Raw genomic sequence first — 20,719 nt, forward strand, 5'->3', positions numbered from 1 at the left:
GTGTTAGTTTGCCACACATACACACTCAAGACAGTGTCAGCTTTTGCGCTCTGGGCATCCCATCCTCAATGCTGTTTACGGGTTCAGGAGGATGCCCGTGCACAACAAACTCAAGACGCACTCAGGACTGCAAAGAAAATTAATTTTATTAGTTTCATTAGCAATTAATACATACTGACCCCTGGATTCTGGAGAAGCTGCTGAGCAGGAGAAGGAGATGGAGAGGGAGGGGTAGGGAGGTAGCACACCTTCAGGGCGTCTCCTGGATGAAAATGGCGTGCATGTTGTCTTCCTCTCCCCTCCACCCCAAGACCACACCTTACATCTCCTCCTCAAGAGTGGCCAGTTTCAAAATCATCTCATGTGGGGCCAGTGCGTGAGATGAGGTCATAATGGCCCATGATAACACCTCCATGCTAACAACGGTTTTATCGTTATTATTTTCCTTTCAAAGGTTGAATCCTACCAGGTGACCGATACATAACTTCATTTCAGAAGGTTAAAGTCCTACCAACTAACAACAAGGTCTTCTTCCACATTATCTTGTTGACGTGCACAACAGCAGACCAAATATGGTAGGCCTTAGACACAGCTTTGGTCCCTGTCACACTCTGCCATCTGTAGCTGCTGTTTTTCACATCTTTAGAGAGGTGCAAAAGAACTTTCAAGGAAAGGCGTTGTTGGAGACTGAAATATTATAATTTATGGCTTAAACATCTTCATTAAGGACTTTTGCCTATAATAGCAAAACTGTACAAAAGCTGCAGAGAAAACCACCAAAACCCTGAATGGGGCCCTGGACTACTTGTTGATGGAGATAAGATAAAGTAACTCAAGTCTGGGCTGGGGGAGAAGATACATTCACAGTGGGATCAAGCTCATCACCTTCGGGGTGGAGACCACAGCCCCGGGGCTATTAGCTGCCAGGCTCGAACAGACCCTCACACCAAAGGAGGGGTGGAGGAGAGGTTTTGGATGTGTAGTGAAAAAGCCTCTGGTCTGAGGCAGTGAACACCCATCATCCACTGTGCAGACCAGTCCAGCTGCAGGGACTCCTTCACCCTGGGAAAAGCCGCATTTATGTGAAGGAGAGCGGAGGGGGTATCATGGCCCATCAAAGGCCCTCCCTCCCCCCCCCAAAGGGTCCCCAGACTCTGCGTCAGAGCACTGCAACATGATGCAATAGACCCACAGTGCCAAACTTGCTCTCCCCAGGGAGGCATGTGGGTGTTCTTACCTGGCCCAAACGTATATTAATCCATTGGATTCTATACTTTTCAGTGCAGGGACCCTCACCACCAAGAAGACCAGATGGAGGGGAGCAACAAGAAGTCATTGGGACCCTCAGAAGGGTGATATGTTTCTACTTAATCCCTGTCACTCTCTCCCTGTCCCCCCACCCATGCATGCCTCTTTTTCTCTTTCTTTTCTTTTTCTTTGCCTCTTTTACTATTAAATAAAATATATCAAGTTTTTTGACACCAACGCCTAATCTCGTTTGGTTTTAATCATGCTTTTTGGGTTTATGTTGAACCTTTCTGGGTTTGATCTGTTTTATTCACAGAGACTTAGTTTTCTTTACTCTTCTGTGTTTAAACCAGTTCATAACAGGCATATTTGCTTGAAGAGGGAACAGAGAAAGCTGTCAGACAAGGGGTCTCTGGGGAGGGGGGACAGTTATGTCTCTGCTCCAGCTGTGCTTTGTGGAATGACTGCAAGAGCTCAGCAGTAGCGAGTGATGATTGATAGTTCTTGGTTTTAACAGCTGGAAAGAAGATTGTGTCACATTCAAAATGTAGATCAGTAAGAAAAAGACAGTATTTCAGATTGATACAATTTACAGAAGCCCGCCCGGATGCAGAAGGCAAGAGGAACGGCTGTGGTGATGGCCCAGTAGCTGGGAGGTTGCTCAAGGTTGAGCGCTGCCCTGTGCTGTGCTCCTCTAAGCACCCTTGGAAACACCTGGAGTCTCCCTTGCACATCCAATCTTAGTAATCTCTGCTTCTCCCTCAAGAAGAACTGCAAGGGTAGAGAGATGATGTATCAGCACTCAGAAACTGTTACAAGAGGGACTAGGGATGCAGAGAACCACTAAGAGCTTGTCTATTACTGTGCGCTCAGCCAAATCTGTTAAATTGTTCTTATTAGTAGTATCTATTACCCTTTCCTCAACTGAACATTAAACCAAAATAAAACCATCTAACTCAATTCTTCACCCTGGTTTAAGTAACAAATAAAACCACCAGATGCTAATTTAACTTGTACGATTTTAAATGTTTACTGTAGGACTGAAAAATGAGATTGTTTGGACACCAGAAAACAGAGAGCACAGACGGAGTTTCTACGATCACTCTCAAGATGCAACAATACACGCAGCAGTGGTGAGTCACAGCATACCAGACTATTTCACAAGACAAAAACAAAGTTTGAAATTGCTTTTGGGCAGAAGCTTCCTATGACATTTGGTGGATCACTTTACGTCAGAGAATGGTTGACCGTGGGCAAGAAGGGATTACATGTTATCAAAAACGTTGCACCTCGAGGGGCCCTCCTTGGGGAGTGCAGTCCCTCATCCTTCAGGGGCAATGGTTGCCATGACCACTTTCTAGAAGGCCTCCAGAGGTGTCTTCTGGACCCGAAGGGTAAAACGCCAGGAAGCCGCTTCCCCTCGCCGCAGGGGTGTGTGCAGGGATGAGCAGCCCACGGAACAGGCTGGAAGCACGGCTGCTTTGATCGCAGTGAAAGGAATGAGAGCCTTGTCTTTACAAACAAGCTCTGGGCCTGCTGGTTGATGAAATTAGCACTGAGAGATAAAGGAAACAATGAGAAGGGTTCCATTGACTGATGAATGGAAAGGGATTTGTCTCTACAAACAAACTGTAGGTCTGCTGATAAATGAAATTGGATATTGAGAGATGAAGGAAACAATGGGAAAACCATAAAATTCAATAAGAACTAAAAATAAGGGGGGGGTTATACTTTAGAAGGGAACCTTAGGTATTAGGCGTTCCAGGAAGTCTGTACCTCTCGCGTACCTCAGCCAATGGGGAAAGAGAGAGGGAAATGCGGCCGGGAAATTCGGATAAAAAGGAGGCTGTGCCCTCCAAAAATTTGAGAGATCCCAGGGGAATGCCCATGGCCTCTCCTTTTATTCGAATAAAATAACGGGACTCCTCTGTCTCCTCTTTGGACATAAACCTCTGGTGTTGGTGGATTAATTTTCCTGACAGCAGGAACAAAACCACGTCAGTGCGGTGTATGTCACTACGCACCAGGTAGCGGCTCGGCCAGCGCTGCCCCCTCCATCCCACACTCACAGTGGCTGCAATGTGTTTACTACCAGATGGGGCGACGCAGCTTCGGCGGCGGGACGGAGGCAGGCGCCGTGCCTCCTCCCCCTTTCCCTTCTTTCTCCCTCCTCCCCCCTCCTTCCGCTCTGTCGCCTCGTTATTCCGTATTTCTTTCCCTTTATAGGAAAAGTATGCGCAGGTCCGGGGGGGCTGCCCTGAGTCACCGCGGGTTGCGGTGCCCGCCCACGCCCAAGGGGTCGGGGCCGCCGCCGGGGCGGGGCGGGGTCAGAGCTGCCCGCCGGGGCCGCAGCGGCGGGGCCGAGCCGCCTGTCCCGGCCCGCAGCCCCGCGGCGGCAGCGCGGGGTTCGCCGCCATGACGGGCAGGTGAGGCCGGGCACAGGGAGCCGGGCGGGGGTCTGGGCCGTGCCAGCCTTCATCGCCCTGGGCAGGCCGTGACGTGTCGGGAACAGCTCCTTCTCGCCCTGGGTAACGCCATGGCGGGGCTGGTTGGAAGGGTCGGGGGAGGACGCTTTGCTGCTGTGGGACTCGGGCGGAGCAGGGCACGCTCCGGCCGGGGGTGCAAGCGCAGAGCTGCTCCGCTGTGCCTGAACCCTGCACGGGGACACAGCGGAGGGCAGGCCAGAGGCGGAACGGGGCGGGAGCAGCTGTAGATGTGAGCAGTGCCTGCTTAGCAGCCGGGCTCTCTGTGGCCGCATGGTGTGACCCAGGCTGGCAGCCTGCGCCCCGTGTGCCCCGCACCGCTGCCCCGTCGGGCCCTTCTCACTGATCTACACGCAGCCCCTCTGCCCACAGATTCACTTTCCTCTTCTTCGAGCTGGCCTTGGAGTTAACGAGTTCCGGGAGCTGTTTAAATCTGGAGTTTGATTCTCCTCTCATGCTATCTGACAGTGGAGAGCACTGTAAAGCAACTTAATTGACAGTTATAAATGAGAAGAGGAGCGAGAAAGGCATTTACTGGCTTTTTGCGAGGGTTTGCACAAGTGCTTTAATGTCACTTTTTTCTCCCATCTGTAAAATAAAACCCAGACGTTATAAAGCAGTTTGTAAAAATAAGCTTGCTTTTGTGAAATGTCTTGGAGATGAGAAGCGTGAAGAAGCAGTACTACAATTAGCAGGGTGCCCTTTTTAGGATACTCATCCTCACGAATGCTATCTTACTGTAGTTCTGAAGCATTGCTATTCATGATTAGGAATACTGACATGGATCCAGAGCACTTTGTGTATAAGTATTCACTTTCCTTTTGTGTCAAGTTTTGATGTTTGTATTATGCAGCTTTTTACGATTATTCAAAGGGGATCCTAATTAGTGAGTTGGGTGTGAGAACCTGCTGAATAATTGTGAATGCTCGTCTATGATTTGGGAATGTGTTATTTTTGGTCTCTGTGATGACAAATTGATGTTTGTGGGTGATTGTACATGCTCTTCTGGGTTTTGCCTCATGTCTTTAATGGTCCCTTTTTAATTTTTTTGACATGTGAAACAGGTGTGTATTTACAAGTTTACATTCATTTTCTTACAACTAGTGGAAGACTCAGGAGCCTTAAATGTTCACAGGTTATGGGTACCCATCCAGGTCTTAAATGGAGACAAGATGGGGAGGACTTGGCAAGAATTGTGGCTGTATGAACCCAGCTGATTTTATTTTTACAGAACTGTGGCATGATACTGTTTAGAATGACAGGCTTGGGTGAAATCACTCAGGAGGACAGTGGGAAGTGCTAGTGCACAGTAATCCTTGTCTTCTCTCCATGCTTCCACTGAAACTTGCCTGTTAAAAGTGCAACACTATTCAGTGAGAAGCTTGGATGTGAAGTGTGAGCCTGGGCGGGGGGTGGGGGGAGGTTCCAAGGTAGCTGAGACACTGCAAAGTGTGTAGTTCCAAGTGATGCATGACTTCTGTCTCTTTTTCCTTGGGTTTACTTCAGAGGGTTGTTAAAATGAGCAGGCCTTGGCTTTAGCTTGTGAAAAGTGAACACGGGTATTATTTAATGTTTTCAGAAATGTTTGTCCTGGGAAGTTTGTCAGCTATGAACATTTCTAAAGTTATGTCTGCTGTCATTCCCAGGACAGGACAATTAACTGTTCCATCCGAGTTGTTTGTCGCAGCTGTAACTCAGCTGACTGTTTCCTTGTTAATAGTATCGTCCATTCAGGGTTGTAGTTTCCCAGCAAAGCTTTACAGCATCTGTGAAACATTGCACTGCTCAGCACCTTGCCTGGCCAATGCCGTTGACTAGCACTGTGTTCAGTGTTGTTTTTCAGGCTGGGACAGACTCGTATGGCATTGGAAAGAATTCAGCGTTGAGAATGTTCTTCCTTAGATCCAGCTACAGGTCACTCTGCTGAGTGGTACCCAGATGTTGTTCCATGTTTGTTATTCTTCAAGTCTGCTGACATTATGTGGTCAGTTGTTCTCCAGCTTTTGAGACTTGGGATTTTCAGGGCTCTGGGAGGAGATGAACTGCTTCACAGCTGGAGCATCCCCACAATATCCATCAGTGGGAACCTTCCTGAGCCAGGAACGGGACATAAACATGCCTTTGGTCTTGAAACTGTTAACACAGAGAATGACTGTGTTGTTTTACAGTGTGCTAAAGTGAGGAAGACTGGAAAACATGAGGTGCTGAAACAGTATTCTTCTTCACCTTTCTTGTAGAAATACGGAAAGACTCTCTTCTAGGTACTGTGATTACTGATGCAGTATTAGTATTAAAATACATTAAAAATAACTCAATTTTCATCATGTTCTGTCTCATTTGGCTGCAGAGGGCATCTCCTGAATTTAAAAAACTGCGGTGATTTGATTTATTGACTTTTAGCATTAGGGATAAATATAACTCCAGGAAAAAGAAGTGCACATCTTTCTTTTTGTGTACTCATAGAAAAAAATTACTAAAATTAGGTGACTATTTAGCAAGTGAAATGCAAATCTTACACGTATCACTAGTTACATTCTTACAGTGTGAGGACTGTGTTTTGAGATAATTGGATTTTAGAAATAGTGTTTGTGACTGCCAGGTCTGGGCTGGGCTATTGGGGAAGTAAAGGAGGAGAACCACCTCCCTGACCTGCTGGTCACACTCTTTAGTTTTATGAGGTTACACGTTGTTTTAACTACATTTAAAAACAAATTGTGTATAAGAGATAGTGTGTTAGATGTAAAACCCGTATGTTTCTCAGCAGTCTTTCTGTATTTTTCACTGTTGATAAATACAGTTGATGTGATTTTTGGAGCATTTAGGAGTTAACTATGGTGCTTCTTACCAATAAATAAGGGAAGACTGCTTCTAGAATTGTATTTGATGTATTTAGTCCATTTGTTCATTTTAACTTTTGCCTTTTTGACAATTGTCGGAGTTTGGGGTGGGGTTGATTATTTTTTGTTTGGCTGAGTTTTGTGGTTTTATTTTTCTTTGTCTTCGTGATGGGCTTATTCCTAAGAAAGAGGATCTGTGAATGACCAGTGAGCAAAATGTTGTCAAATGCCCAAAGTAGAAACTAAACAAGAATGGAAGAGAGTTTCTTTTAAGACTTTGCTGCTGTGGTGTTGATTACAAAACCCAAAGGTAAAAAATGCCTGGACTGTTTTGTGTTGCCTTTAGAAATTAATCTAATACAAAGCCCAAGAAAAAAACATTTCCCAGGTGCATGTTTCAGAGCATAATTATTTTTGTAAGACATTTTTGTTATCACTATACTTGGTCAAATTGGGATCTGGATACGCCTATGTACTTCCTGTAGTTAACAAAAGAAGAGCAGCTGCATTTACAGATACGCTTACTGACTGTTCCTAATCCAGTGGAGGTAAGAAATAACAGTATATTATTTTCAATTAGGCTAGCTGGTTAGATGCTTTTTTAATTCAGTAGAGAGCTGCTGCTGCTGTGCATGAAGCAGTTGCAAGTAAAATGGTTTGAAGAAGGAGGGAGTATAAAGGACAACATTACAAAAGGTTCTTGGCGCTGAGTAGAAAGTACCCGTATCAAATAAAGAGATATCTTGTCTCTCTGAGTTAGAAGCATCCATTTCTGCTCTTCTGGATTGAAAATGTGGTTTTAATCTTAATCTTTCAATCTAAATCTGCTCTCTGTGGCTCTCTAGATAGAAAGGTCCTTAGTCTGTTCTGGGGCCATAGAGGTGCTTCTCTGAGGAAGAACCTGAAAATGCCTGAAAGAAGTCTGGCTGCTTTCTTCTCTGCTTTGGCCCAGAAAGTAACCACCTGTAAGATTTTGGCATCAACCCTGTCTCCTAAAAGCAATCTATCAAGAGGGAAAGAAAAAACAAACCCATGCATTTTCACTCTTCATGTGTAAAGTGGCAAGAGAGGAATGAGTGAGTGAGCTTGTGTTGAGGGATGGAAAGACAGGATGTTTGCTGTTGTGCTCTTGTTTTTTTCTTTAATCCCCTCATCTTCCCTTTTGAAGAAGATGGTCATAGTTTCCATGGAAGAGTGGTTATTTGAAAACCAATAAAATCATGTCATATGAGTCAGGTAAAAGCTTAAGTGTTTGAGAAAGGAGGGTTTTTGTCAGATTGCTTAAGGATAAGGGAGATTAATGTTTTGGTGATTTAATGTTTTGCTTTGTGCTAGAAGTAAAAAGGTGATTTAATCTTACATTTAAAAAATGGTTTATTGCTCTAAAATTTCAAAGGTCAGCAGAGACACGCAGTATGGAGGACATTTTTCTTTATTCCATTTATATTATAAAATAGAAATGGATAAACCACACTTACAGTCTGAAAGAAATTATAGCGGCAGATTGCTGTCAGGTCAAGAGCTGAAACTCCCAAGGAAATGTGAGGTGCGTTGTAGATTTTAAGGTTGCTGATTTGTGGTTTTGAAAGTTTATTGTTCTTTATTCATGCCTGTTCTGCTGGGCCTCAGTAAACCTTTCTGTTTAAGAGTCAGAAGAGATTCCTGCTGGTTAATACTCATTTAGAACTCATGAAGTCATCAGTCTTCTCTTTTTTTTTCCTCTGTAGCTTGCCAAGCTGTATTTCATGCTCATGCTACAAAAATCCTCTCCTTTTTTCTTTCCTTTTTTTTTCCTTTTTCAGTTTACTGAAAAGTGATTTGTTGGTAATGACTCTTATGTTATTTTTCATGGTAATGCTTGAAGGCCAGAGAGCTCTGGAGACTGGAATGTCAAGTGTGTTCTTTCTCCCTGCTTCCTGACTCTCTGCTGCCTGCCGGTGCTGCCAGCTGCAGTGAATCCGAAGAGCAGAAGTCTTCGCAACTTTGTTTCTTGTAATATGCTTTGTCCAAATGGAAGAAACAGCTCTGTTGTTTACAGTATCCTTAGGACATGGTGTGTGTCTTGGTTTGAAAGACAGGTGTCTGCCAAGGAAGGCAGGAGCCTCCCTCGAAATGGAAAATGTAACTCCCTTCCCTCCAAATTATTACAATTTTGAAATTAAGGGACTTTCAGGCAAAGATATGAGGCACGGGAATAACAGTTCTTTACTATTGTATATCTATACGTGTATAACCAGTCAAACAAACAGCAGTAACTCTGGCAGTTACAGCAAACAATCACAAACCCAGTGCCAGCCTTCTCGGCTGTCAGGCCCTTTCCCCTCGGGTGCAGTTCCGCTCGCAGCCGGCAGGGGCGCTGGCGGCTCCCGGTGAGCAGGGCAGGTGCGATGGTTCCCCCGCGGCTGCAGGGGGCGCTCCGGAGCGAGCTCGGGGAGCACGCGGCACTGGGGGCCTGGGATCCCGGGAAGGGATGGAACAAAGGCTTCACAAACCCCTGGGCAGCCGATCCCGGACTCTCAGGAACAGCAGGCTGGAACGGCAGGGATGAGCACAAATCCCAGGCGGCAGACGAGATGTATCGAACTCCGGAGCTGCGGTGGGAACCCCCGGAGGTCTGGGCAGGCAGGGCGAGCAGGGCTACAGCGTAGCGAAGGCTCGAAGCAGCAGCGGGGGCAGGGCGGCCACAGCCCGGCCTCCAGCAGGGCAGGGAAAGCAGGCTTGGGAATCCTGGGGTTTTTTCTCTGAGGCACCAGAGCGGATGGTGAAAAAGTCCCTCTTTTAGTGAGGTAGGGTGTTAGGGTCCCAGTGTAACAGCCGCCCCAGCGAGCAAGCTCCACTCACAGTAGAAGGGAGGCAGCAGAAAGCAGAAACCTGCAATGGTGACGAATGCTCTCCACAGCGCAGCCCTCCTCTCCCTCTGAACGCCGAGAGAACAACAGAGCTAGGGGCTATACACAACCCCTTTTTCCCAGTTCAAATCTCGTGGAGTCCCCCACCCTACACAGAAAACTGCAGGTGAAAGAGAGTGGCCAGTTGGACCCCTCCCCCTGTGGCCAGGTCTTTTTTGTCTCTCTTAAGTACTCAGTAATTTGTCTCGGCAATAGTATGGGGGAAATTCTTTAAGAGAAAAAGAAAAACAAAAGGAGAATTCCTAAAACCTCAACAGTGTGGTACAGCAGCTTGCAGGGAAGCACATGGAGCTACCAGGGTCAGAAACTGATCTGCAGCAAATAAGAGCTGTCAAGAGCTCTAGTAATCTGCTTTGCCTTTCTGCATTTCTCTGTGCGTTGATCAGAAAGTTTTCTTTAATTAAGTGGCTTAATTATGTGAGGACTCAGGATTTATTTTTTTACCTCACTTATGCATTTTTACAGATGCATTCTGTAAGCCTAGCACAGAATGAAATGCTGATGTAGCCCCCAGTGCTGCATTAAATAGGTAATTACTAGTGGAATACAGGAAAGAGATTGTCAGATCTTTAAGAATATGGCAAAATGGCAGACAGGTTGTAAGAAACAGTGCTGGATTGGGGGTCTGTGCATCCTGCTTTAGCTCTTCTAAGATGTAAAGGCAACTCCCCAAAGGAAGGTGACTCATTGAGTATCGGTGCTACTTGTGTTGCTCCAGTTGTGTCCCTGCATTCCCCTGCAGAGGGGCCTTGGGTGCCATGGCTGGCCTGAGGCTCCGGGGGCTGGCAGCCTCCAAGCTTTATCAGCGCCGGCAGGATCGGCTGAGTGGCACAGGGTCACTGCTGACTCACAGGACAGACATGGCAGCTGGGATTCATGGGTATGTCTCTGAGATTAAGGGAATGGCATTGTTAAAGCATTTGCCAAGATTTGACAGATTTTCGGTTCTGGTGGTGGGGTGGTTTTATTTAAAGTGAGAATTGTTTGCACAGAGCCAGAGGGGATGAGGTCTGGTTTTTTTCATTTCCAAGTAGATTAAGAAGGAAAGGACTTTCCTGATGAGAAAGCTTTCAGTTTTTAACAATAACAGGAAAGCAACAATGGAGAACCTTTCCCATTTCGAGCTCTGTGCTAGACTGTTCAGAACCAGCATTAGTGCTTGTGTTGGTTTTGCATGGCCTGGTAGTAGGGGGGCCACAGAGGTGGCTTCTGTGAGAAGCTGCTGGAAGCTTCCACCATGTCTGGCAGAGCCAATCCCTGATGGCTCTGAAGATGGACATGGCACTGGCCAAGGCTGGGCCAATTGGAGATATTGGTAATGCCTCTGTGATAACAGATTTAAGAAGAAAATCAAAACAAAGGGCACACAGTTTTTTCTAGCCAGAGAAGAGGAGGAGGTGAGAACATGTGAGGAACAACATGGCAACACCAAGGTCAGTGGAGAAGGAGGGGGAGGAGGTGCTCCAGGTGCTGGAGCCAAGGCTCCTCTGCAGGCCGTGGTGAAGAGCTTGGTGAAGCAGCTGTGTTTCCACAGGGGATGCAGAGATCCACCCGCAGCCCCTGGGGATCCACGGGGATGCAGAGATCCACCCGCAGCCCCTGGGGATCCATGGGGATGCAGAGATCCACCCGCAGCCCCTGGGGGAGGTGTCCATGCCAGAGTGGGTGGATGCCTGGAGGAGGCTGTGATCCAGTGGGAGATCTGGCGGAGAGAGGTCCTTGCTTCCCGGCTGGAGCAGCCTGTCCTTGGAGGACTGCACCCCATGGAAGACAGACCCATGGCACAGCAGTTTTGGGAGGACTTGTGCCTGTGGGAGGGGCTCACGTGGCAGCAGGTTTGGCAGGACTGCTGCTTGTGGGAGTGGACCCACGCTGGAGAAGTTCATGGAGAACTGTCTCCCGTGGGAGGGACCCCACAGTGCAGCAGGGGAAGGACTCCTCTCGCGGAGCAGCGGAAGAAAAACTCGGGTGATGAGCTGACCAAGCCCCCGTGCCCCGTCTCCCTGCGCCGCTGTCAGTGGGAAGGAGAGAGGGGCTGGGGGAAGAAAAGGTGGTTTAGGGTCTTATTTTACTTCTCATTATCTTCCTCCAACTCTGTTAGTAATAAACTCACTTTTTATCTCTGAGTTGAGCCTGTTTTTCCCTTGGAGTGTTTTCTCCCAGTCCTTATCTCAATTCATGAACTCTTTGTTTAATTTTTTTTTTTTCCTCTCCTTTTCCCAGCTGTGGCAGGGGAGGGCGAGTGAGTGGCTGTCAAGGGTGCCTGGTGTTTGGCCCGTGTCAAACCATGACAGTGCTAGTGGTGTTATTGGTGAAATGTTTGAGCACTGTGGGAGTAAAAAATTGTGAAATGCAGTAATTTTTAAAAATGCTGATAAAATTCTATCATTCCTTGGGTTTTAGGGTTCAGTAGTCAATTCTTTACCTATACTGTTAGTAGCAAACTTGTTGATTTTAGTTTTTGTAAATAACTCCAATCCAGCAGAAACTAAAGCTTTCAAGTTAGCTGCTTCATGAGAACATGCAAACCAGAGATTCTTGAATCTGTCCAGACAATTCCATTGCTTGATATGATCATTACTTTTCCCATGTTTCACATTAAAATTTTACTTTTGAATTTTCATTAGTTAATTTTGTGCAGGAGGTAAATTAACAGGAGTTAAATAAAACTTAGTTTCTTGCATTCTGGGAGAACTGTGAGCTGCAGCAGCAATATTGGATCTGAAATCTGTGTCACTGGAGAGAGCAGTGAGCATCCAGAGGAGATTTTCTTCTTCTAGCAGTTAGGAGTTCTGAATTTCAGACTTTTCTTAGCAGGAAGTAGGCCTGATGCTTACCTGGAACTGAGGAATTAGTTTGGCCTTTCAGTATGAACTGTGCATCCCTTGTTAAAACTCTCCTTTCCCTGCTCTTTTCCTTTTAGCTAATAGCTCTTAGTTAGTTGGTAAATTTTCTATTTTTCCTGCACAAAGCTGTGGGTGTGAATGTATGAGAATTTAATGAGGAGGGGGACTAACAAGGTAGTGAAGGAAATGGTGATGCCATCGAGTGGAGACAATGCTGTTCAGGAGTATTGAGAAGCATGGAAGGGACCTGTGAGGGGAAAGAAAAGTACTGAAAAAGCAGATGTACAGCTAAATTGAGTATATTTTTCACATCATAGTTCCTGAAGAAAAGTAAACATAGAGCCAATATATTTTGGTTTTACTGAACAGGTGACAGTGCTGAAAATTTTAATCCCTTTGAGAAGTTCTCTCCTGAAGTACTGTATTTTATCCATGGGGTTTGAGCTAGTGATAATTTTTGCTTCTCCTTTCTGATAGGCCCTGATAGGAGATGTCCTTTCTTCAGGCAAAGGAGAGTAATCCAACAGTAGTGCTGATGCTAGTTGGTGATAATTGATGAATACATGTGGGGAATGATTTGTGTTACCAGTGCTGGTAAACAAACATCACATTTAAACTCCTCTGAGATAATGAAAGTGGAGAAGAGAAAGAGTAAGTGTGCATAAGGAGTTATTTGTCAAATAGATATTCTGGGTGAAGTGGTACATGCTTGATAATAAAAGGGTGGTTTTCCTGTGTAAGAGGTATAATTTGTTTAATATCTTTGTTTCTTTTGTTTAATTTCTGTACATTTCTTTATGTTGTTGATGTTTGCCTGTGCTGAGTGAACACTGCTAACTGTGTGTCTTTTTAAGTAATTGGTCATGATTTACGGGCAATAAGTATTGCTTGGTATTGAGAGGGACTCCCAGGTACCCATGGCATAGATTTTTTTTCTGTGTGAATACCAAGAGACTTTCACTGCTGCTGCTGCTGGTCTCAAAGGTCTGCCTGATTGCAGCTTCCTGCAGGTCAACCATATGGACGTTGTACTCTGGTCTCAGCTGCAATATCTGCAATTTTTTTTTTAAACCCCCCCCCCCCCCCCCCCCAGTTTCTACTAATCGCAAATTGCTGTTGCTGGTAGGCCCAAGGAGAGATTGTTTTTTTCCATATTGTGGCCATAAGTAGCATTTGTATGTTCTTCTTAATTTTGGTTGTCCCTGTATTCTAAATAAGAAAGAAAAATGTTTATTTCACTGAGAGTTTGGGGGGCTACAGGATCAAGGAAAATATACTGAGAGAAACACTATTAATTTCTTATTTAGTCAGTGAAAAAATATTTAGAAGGAACTGAAAATTCAATACAAGCAGAAGGAGAAATGCTGAAATGTTAAGCTATGTGCATAGTTTAACAAATGCACAACAAATCATACTTTAAACAAATGGGAATTACTTTTTTCAAACACTTTATGACAAATTTAAAGAATTAACTAAAGAAGTTAATTCAGTTTGGGAAAGTTGTCCTGATAAGACAATTGCAGCAAAGAGATTTTGAAATGATAAGGGTAGCTGAGGGCTGTTTTTCAGTACTAGTTTGTGAACTGACACCCTTCCTCTTTCTTTTGTCTTTGCATAAATCTTTATCTGTGAAATTAATCATAAAGTCTGGTATTGTCCCAGCTGATTTCATTTGTGTCTTTGTCAACATTGAGGACTTAAAGCCACTAATTCTCAGCTGTGCTATGGGGGTGGGAACCAGCTCCTCTCCTGAAGTGCTGTGATTTTTATCTTGGCTGCTGACATCTGTGACACACACAAGTGGTGATAGCTCTTTCAGTTTTGACTTTTCACTGTCCTATCTGTGTGTACATACATACTAGACATGTGATCGTATTGTGATGTTTTCTGTATACACTTGCTCCTACTGGTAGACCAGAATGAGCAGAGAATACATTTTTAGGGTTCTCCAGCATAGGTTTTGCTGTCTGCTGAGGTTTGGATAATGCCCTGAGTTCTTGTATCTCGAAGTATTGTCGTGCTTTCTTTTTGTAGTATCTGCAAGGTTGTTGGTCACTATTAAAGCAAATCTTCGTTCAACATTGTTGAACTCTATTTGACACTAAAACCAAAAAGCTTTCAAAACCAATTAAAGAAAACTTTTTTTTTTAACTGGGCTTTTCTGACAGAAGCACTCCACCCTCCTGCAGTTCCTTGCCTTCTCAGGCAAAATCTGAGATTGTTCATCTGTTCTCCTGATTGTCCAGGTGTCTGGTTCATTTTGTCTTGCAGCCACATTTAAGATAATTAAATCTGCAAATGTGATGGCGAAGGCTGGAGCTCCTCTTCTAATCTCTTAGCAGGCGAATTATTAAATTTGCTTCTTTTTCCTTAATCTGTCACCAGTGGTAGATCTCCGGGAACAAGTGTCTTAAAAAAGAGGTAGTATTGACTTCAGTGATAGAAGAAGGTAAAATGCTTTCAAATATTTCTATAGCACCTGTACATGTGGCACAGAATGGGTCTCCTAGATAATGTCCACTTTTGAAGAAGGATTTTTGTTTCTCTCTTTTTTGTTTCTTTTTTTTCCCATTTGAAAGCAATGGTGGTACTTTATAGTAAATACTTCTGAGAAGTCAAAGCATGAGAAACCTAGTTATAATGGTAAAAACATAATTTCTGTAAATTAGGTACTTTGTCAAAGATAATTTGTTAAAAATACAGCACACAATGATGAAAGATTGGGAAAAGCGTTGTTTGAATGCTGGTATTTTTTGGGTTTGTGCAGGACAGGATAACTTCAGGATGTTGATCTCATTGTGTTTTAATAGCCTTTCCTGTCTTTGTGTCACCAGCTTATTGTTAAAACAAGATGTATTTTACTGAATAGCAAAAAACCAATGAGCAAACAGAATAGAAGAAGCACTGTATATTGGGGATTGTCCAATATAGGGAAAGATTAAGGTGTAAATATATGATGAGTGGCACAGCAAGTCAAACTTTTGTGGTCACTCCTGGTACCACTATCAAAAGGACAGTGATAGTGTTACTCTTCCTCTCCCCATGCTGCTGGGAGAAGTGCTTTTGCAGCAGTGTAGTAAACTGAATGATAAAATTGCTCTGAATTGGCACAGTGCTCTCTTCCTTCCAGCTTTGGTTAATTTTAACCTTGAGCTAGTTGAAAAAACGCTTGGTTTTGTATAAACAAGAGGGCACACACGGGTGTGTACTTGGGGGAAATTAAGAAATTGGCAAATGTTAAAGTAAAACCTTTGAATAAATGCAAAGTCATATCTTTAGGGCAAGGCTGAAGTGGCAAATTGTAGCTTGAGTACAAAACAATAAAATGTCTTCAGTGAAAACGGATGCAGAGTTATAAATGGAAAAAGAGCAGGGATGCAAAACTCTTGCTGTGATTGTCAAAGAGCCGCAGTTGCTGGTTTGCATTACAGGAGGTACATTGGTCAGGAGCTGATGAGGTTCAGTTGACTCCTGGTAGTCTGGCTCTTCCCAAAAGTTTCAGTTGGATTTTAGCTGAGGCAGAGAACTGAGTCATTTTTTGTACTGGTTCTTTCATTTATATTTTCCTGGACTAATAGTTTCTATCATCTGCATAATAAGTCACACTCATTAGCTCATTTGCATGGACAGCTCAGACTTTATCATGCTAATCTTTCTTACGCCTTTGAGGAAATCTTAGCAGCAGCAGCATCACAAGGAAGTCCCTGTGTCGTCATAGTTTTTCTTGCCAGGACAGCCATGGGACTTGTGTGGGAGTCTCTCCCAGGACAAGTATATTCCATAGTGTCTCTCCCAGGACAAGTGTATTCCATAGTGTCTGGTGTGAAGTGTCATGGCTGCACTGCATTTCATGTGGTAACGTGGCTGTGAAGGTTGCAGGCTTTATTTGTTGCAAAATGCTGTTGTGGAGGTGGCCGCTCTGGTCTAGCAGAGTTCACCCTACATGTTGGCATTGGCACTGGCGGGTCCCTTTGGAGGAAGAAAAAAGAAGGAAAATTAGGATTTTTTAAAATGTTGATTTCATATTTATAAAGAAAAAAACCCAACAAGCACAACATGAGATGGTGCTTTGTTGTTAGTGTCTAGCATGTAATACTTGCTGGTTTGCCTGGTTTTCTTCCCAGAGGAGATTTTTCACCATGATGTCAGTTTTTATTAATTTGGGCTGTTGGCTAGCTCAAATCTTGGTATTTACTGAATGAACTGAATTTTTCAACAGAGAAAAAGTACTTGAAGGGAAGATTATATTTTCAAGTCCTGGTACAGATTTTTGTGGTGCAGCTGAAAGAGTGGTGACTGAAAACCAAGCCGATGAGGTGTCGGCTTTGCTGAAAATACTCATGTTTCTGTACTATTCCCTTGGTACTGTGTCAGGATAAAAAATGTTTCTTTAACTTATGATTTCTAGTTTATGAAATTGCAGGATTTCCTCTTGTCTGTAATTACAGTCCATGTCTCTTTTTTTACATCTCCTTTGTACTGCAATAAGGAAACAAGTTGCAACAAATTTTTGCTAAATTAGTACTCCATTCTCGAAACTATTGTGATCTCTCTTGGGTTTTGCCTCCTTTGGAATTGCAGCAGTAGAAAGAAAGTCTGTTTTTACTGAGGGGTCATGCCAGGTTACAGCCTAGGATATTAGTGCAGGCTGCAGAGGGGAGACACTTGGCTCAGCTCAGCCAGCTGGAACGCAGGGCTGGTTGTGTTGCGAAGTGGTGGTGCAATGTTTTATTGTATTTTTGTATGTTCTTTGTACCCCAATAGTTCATCCCTATCTCCCCCATTTCCACTCCCAGTTGGCCTACCCCAGATCCAAGCCGCTCCCCCGGTGCTCCCAATATGGTTATCCCAATATGGTTATCCCCTCCCTTTGTTCTGGCACCTTCCCTGCCAATCGCCCAAACCCCTCCCGGAGTTCTGGATTGTTCTGTGCCCATCACCCGAGCCCTCCCTAATTACCCTTATATGGTCCCCATCAATCCCCCAAGACCCTGCCCCCTCGGATACCGCCCCTCTTGGAAATCCCCTAAACCTTGACGCCCCATTGGGGCATGTGACCCCTCTCCCTCCTCCCACCAGGACCATTGGACTAGGTGTAGGTCCTCCCCCCAGCGTCCCTCCCTCCTGATCCACCTATTGGTCCCTAGTCGGGTTACTCCCCTTGTTCCACCCCCCTTTATAAGGTGTAGCAGCACTGCAACTGTTGCTCGTTCACCGTGGATCCCTTCAATAAATCTTGTGTTATATCCAGTGCCGAGCCTCCCTGCTACTTTTATCTTTCCCTTCATGGAGGGCTGCTGACTGCTGCAGTGCCTGGAGCCTTTGCTCCCCAGGGTAGAGCAGAGGCTTCAGAGGAGCAGCTTTAAAGCTCTGCACCTCCGGCTGCTCCCCACTCCTGCCGCACCCCGCTGGAGCCAGCCTGGGCAGTGGACAGCAGCGGTCAGTGCGACATTGCCTCACGAGTGTGAGACTGCTCCTTGCTCATTCTAGTTGTGCTCAGGACATGAAGCCCTGGAATACAGACAATGGCCTATTTTTGAGGGGGATGTCTCTGACCAGAGGAAAGAGAATCTTCTGCTCCTGGAAAAGCTTATTGAATTACTGTTCTCCGTGAAGAGGTGGGGAAAGTAGCTTGTTGGGTTGTTGAGTAACACTAACAATGGAAATTCAGTTCAGAGTAATTTTGAATCTAAAAAGAAAGAAAAAAGACCTTGTAAACCCAGCTATCTTTCATTTTATGCATACATTACATACTTCAGGAAAAGTACTATACAAATAGTTTGGAGATTTTTTTAAACGTGGTGGCAATTTTTTATACTTCCACCTATAAAACTGCGATCTTTCCAATCATAGAATTCAAAAGATGCCCAGAAGGCATAAAACAGTTTTTCTGTATCTAAAAGTGTAATAATATCGAGGTTTTATACTATTGGGTAGTCTGATGGTTAAAAGAAAGATCACATTGCAACAAGAAACTGAGATGTGCCTTATAATTTTTCCCTCCCAGTTTGCACATGTGGTATACAATTTGAAAACTGCATTAACTTAGCTTGCATGATGGCAAGCACGTAAATTTTGTGAAAGAGGTTAAGGTGATTCCATGTTTTAGGGTAGATAGAGGAAATGTTCTTTACGTGATTTTTAAGTGTGGCTTGGGGGGGTTTTAGCCTCACTTTCTGAGGAAATGAAGCTGAGGTATTGGCCAAGCCCACCAGAGGGGCTTTTGCCTGCCCAAAGCTTTGTAACACTTTGACAGTTTCAACAAGTTTGTTAGGAGGACAGGGGCCTGTAGAGAGGGAAATGCATTGTTACTGCTCACAGTGAAGGGGAGAGTGCAGTGGGATACCAGTGCTTATTACACATCAGAAAATCCACAGGGGTGCACATCCTGAGACCAGAAGGCTGGAGAAGTCAGGATCTTTGGGTTTGCTGCTCTCCAAACGACTGGTTTGTGAAAAATTGTGGATATTTGCTATGAGCTATTAGCAGGATGATGTAATGGGTTGAAATAACGGTGAAGTAGCCAAAAGTGTGTGATCGGTAAGTCTGCTACATGACCTCATCTGCCACATATGAGTTGTCAGAACCTTATTTCTAACCAATGTCAGTGACTCATTGATCTTTTTTGTTTCATGTAAAAGGGAGTTTAAAGCAGCAGGAATGTTGAGCTCATAAGTGTTCTTACTCTTGTCTTTATTCCAGTAATATGTCTGATGCTCTGGCAAATGCGGTGTGTGAGCGCTGCCAGACGCGGTTTGATCCTGCGGAGAGGATTGTGAACAGCAATGGGGAGCTCTATCACGAGAACTGCTTTGTCTGTGCTCAGTGCTTTCGGCAGTTCCCAGAGGGACTCTTTTATGAGGTGAGTTCTCAGACTGGGTGGCAGAGGTATAGCTCTGGTAAAGTGCAAGGAATTAAGTGAAGATTCTGGCAGAAATATGAATTCTCATCTTTTTTTGCATGTTTCTTAGCCGTAAATGTTTGTTGGCATTTTTTTTGAGGAGCTTCCAACTTAATTTCCCTTTTTTTCTTCTCATGTATTCCTTCAGTAACAGCAAAAGCTGCTCTTTGCATAAGAGGCATTTCAAAAAGAAAATTTAAAGTGTTTTGTTAATCATCACAGAATCACAAAATGGTTTGGGTTGGAAGGGACTTTACAGATCATCACATTCCAAACCCTGCCGTGGGCAGGGCCACTTTCCACTGGACCAGGCTGCTCAAAGCACTGTCCAACCTGGCCTTAATATTTCATTAGACATAAGTGAATTTTTGTCTTTATTTTTAGACATATTGTACCAAACTGTTCCGGTTGGGCAACTGAAATAAGTGAATCTGTTTAAAAGCTAGGTTGAATTTTTTTTACAGAATATGCACAAACACATATTTTGATTAACACATTATTTTAAACTTGCTGTATTTTATTTTGACATGAGTTTTAGCCTCATGTAGGAGTAGTAGTTCTGAACTAAACTAAAGCAAAAATGAAGTTAAAGGTAACTATAGGAAAAGGATTGGGGTATTCTTCAGGAGTTTTACTGTCTTGTAGCAGCATTGCTATTAACTTAGCTGTGCAAATTCACCATGAGGCTGAAACCATATGTGGGTATTTCTTTAAGAAGAACCTTTAGGAGTTGAAAAACAGGTGTGTAGGGTGCTAGAACTGGTCAGCTTGACTGACCTTGACTAAATGGTCATATCAATGGAAAATCATGCCGAACATGATTTACATGTCAAGATGTAAAAGTAGTTTGGTTACTCATGATGCCTCCTTCTCTCTTGTTCTGTTTGCAGTTTGAAGGTAGGAAGTACTGTGAGCATGACTTCCAGATGCTGTTTGCTCCTTGCTGCGGGGAATGTGGTAAGATGTGGCAAATAACAACACAAGGGGTAACAACTACAGGGCTGTGCAAAATTCGCAGCATTGCTGTGACATCCAGCCTTGGGCTGGAATTGTTAGGGTCATTTTAAGGAGCCAGGAGCTCTGGATGGGTACAAAGCATGATACCAGGAGTGATTTGGGGTTATCCGGGTTGTGGGAATAATTGGGGTTTTTCCAAAGTTAGACTGTGATAGTACTTATGGAACTAAAGTGGAAGGACTGTGAAGGACAGTAGATTTTGATAAGACTATTTTCTGCATGCATCTCATGCTTTCCTTTTGCAGGTGAGTTCATTATTGGACGTGTTATCAAGGCAATGAACAACAACTGGCACCCAGAATGTTTCCGCTGTGAGCTCTGCGATGTAACCCTTGCTGACCTGGGTTTTGTGAAGAACGCTGGCAGGTAAGATGGAGCAGGAGGTCGGAAAGTTTTATCCTTGTGTTATTGATACAGCAGTGAGATGCTGAGGGTGGTCAATTAGTTTTACACTGAGAAGGAAAGCTTGAAAAGGTAC

General features: G+C 44.3%; 1 protein-coding gene across 1 annotated transcript in view; it reads left to right on the top strand.

The window, feature by feature from the left end:
- Positions 1-3,568: 3,568 nt before the first annotated feature.
- LIMS2 (LIM zinc finger domain containing 2) overlaps positions 3,569-20,719 on the top strand; it is a 35,102-nt gene continuing 17,951 nt past the window's right edge. Inside the window, exons 1-4 of the mRNA XM_048313811.1 lie at positions 3,569-3,674; positions 19,026-19,185; positions 20,115-20,181; positions 20,487-20,607. Coding sequence (XP_048169768.1) covers positions 3,664-3,674; positions 19,026-19,185; positions 20,115-20,181; positions 20,487-20,607 — 359 coding nt within the window. The 5' untranslated portion in view covers positions 3,569-3,663. The remainder of the gene's footprint in view (positions 3,675-19,025; positions 19,186-20,114; positions 20,182-20,486; positions 20,608-20,719) is intronic.

Source organism: Corvus hawaiiensis, chromosome 10 (genome assembly GCF_020740725.1).
Source record: "Corvus hawaiiensis isolate bCorHaw1 chromosome 10, bCorHaw1.pri.cur, whole genome shotgun sequence".
In the NCBI taxonomy this organism is placed as follows: Eukaryota; Metazoa; Chordata; class Aves; order Passeriformes; family Corvidae; genus Corvus; species Corvus hawaiiensis.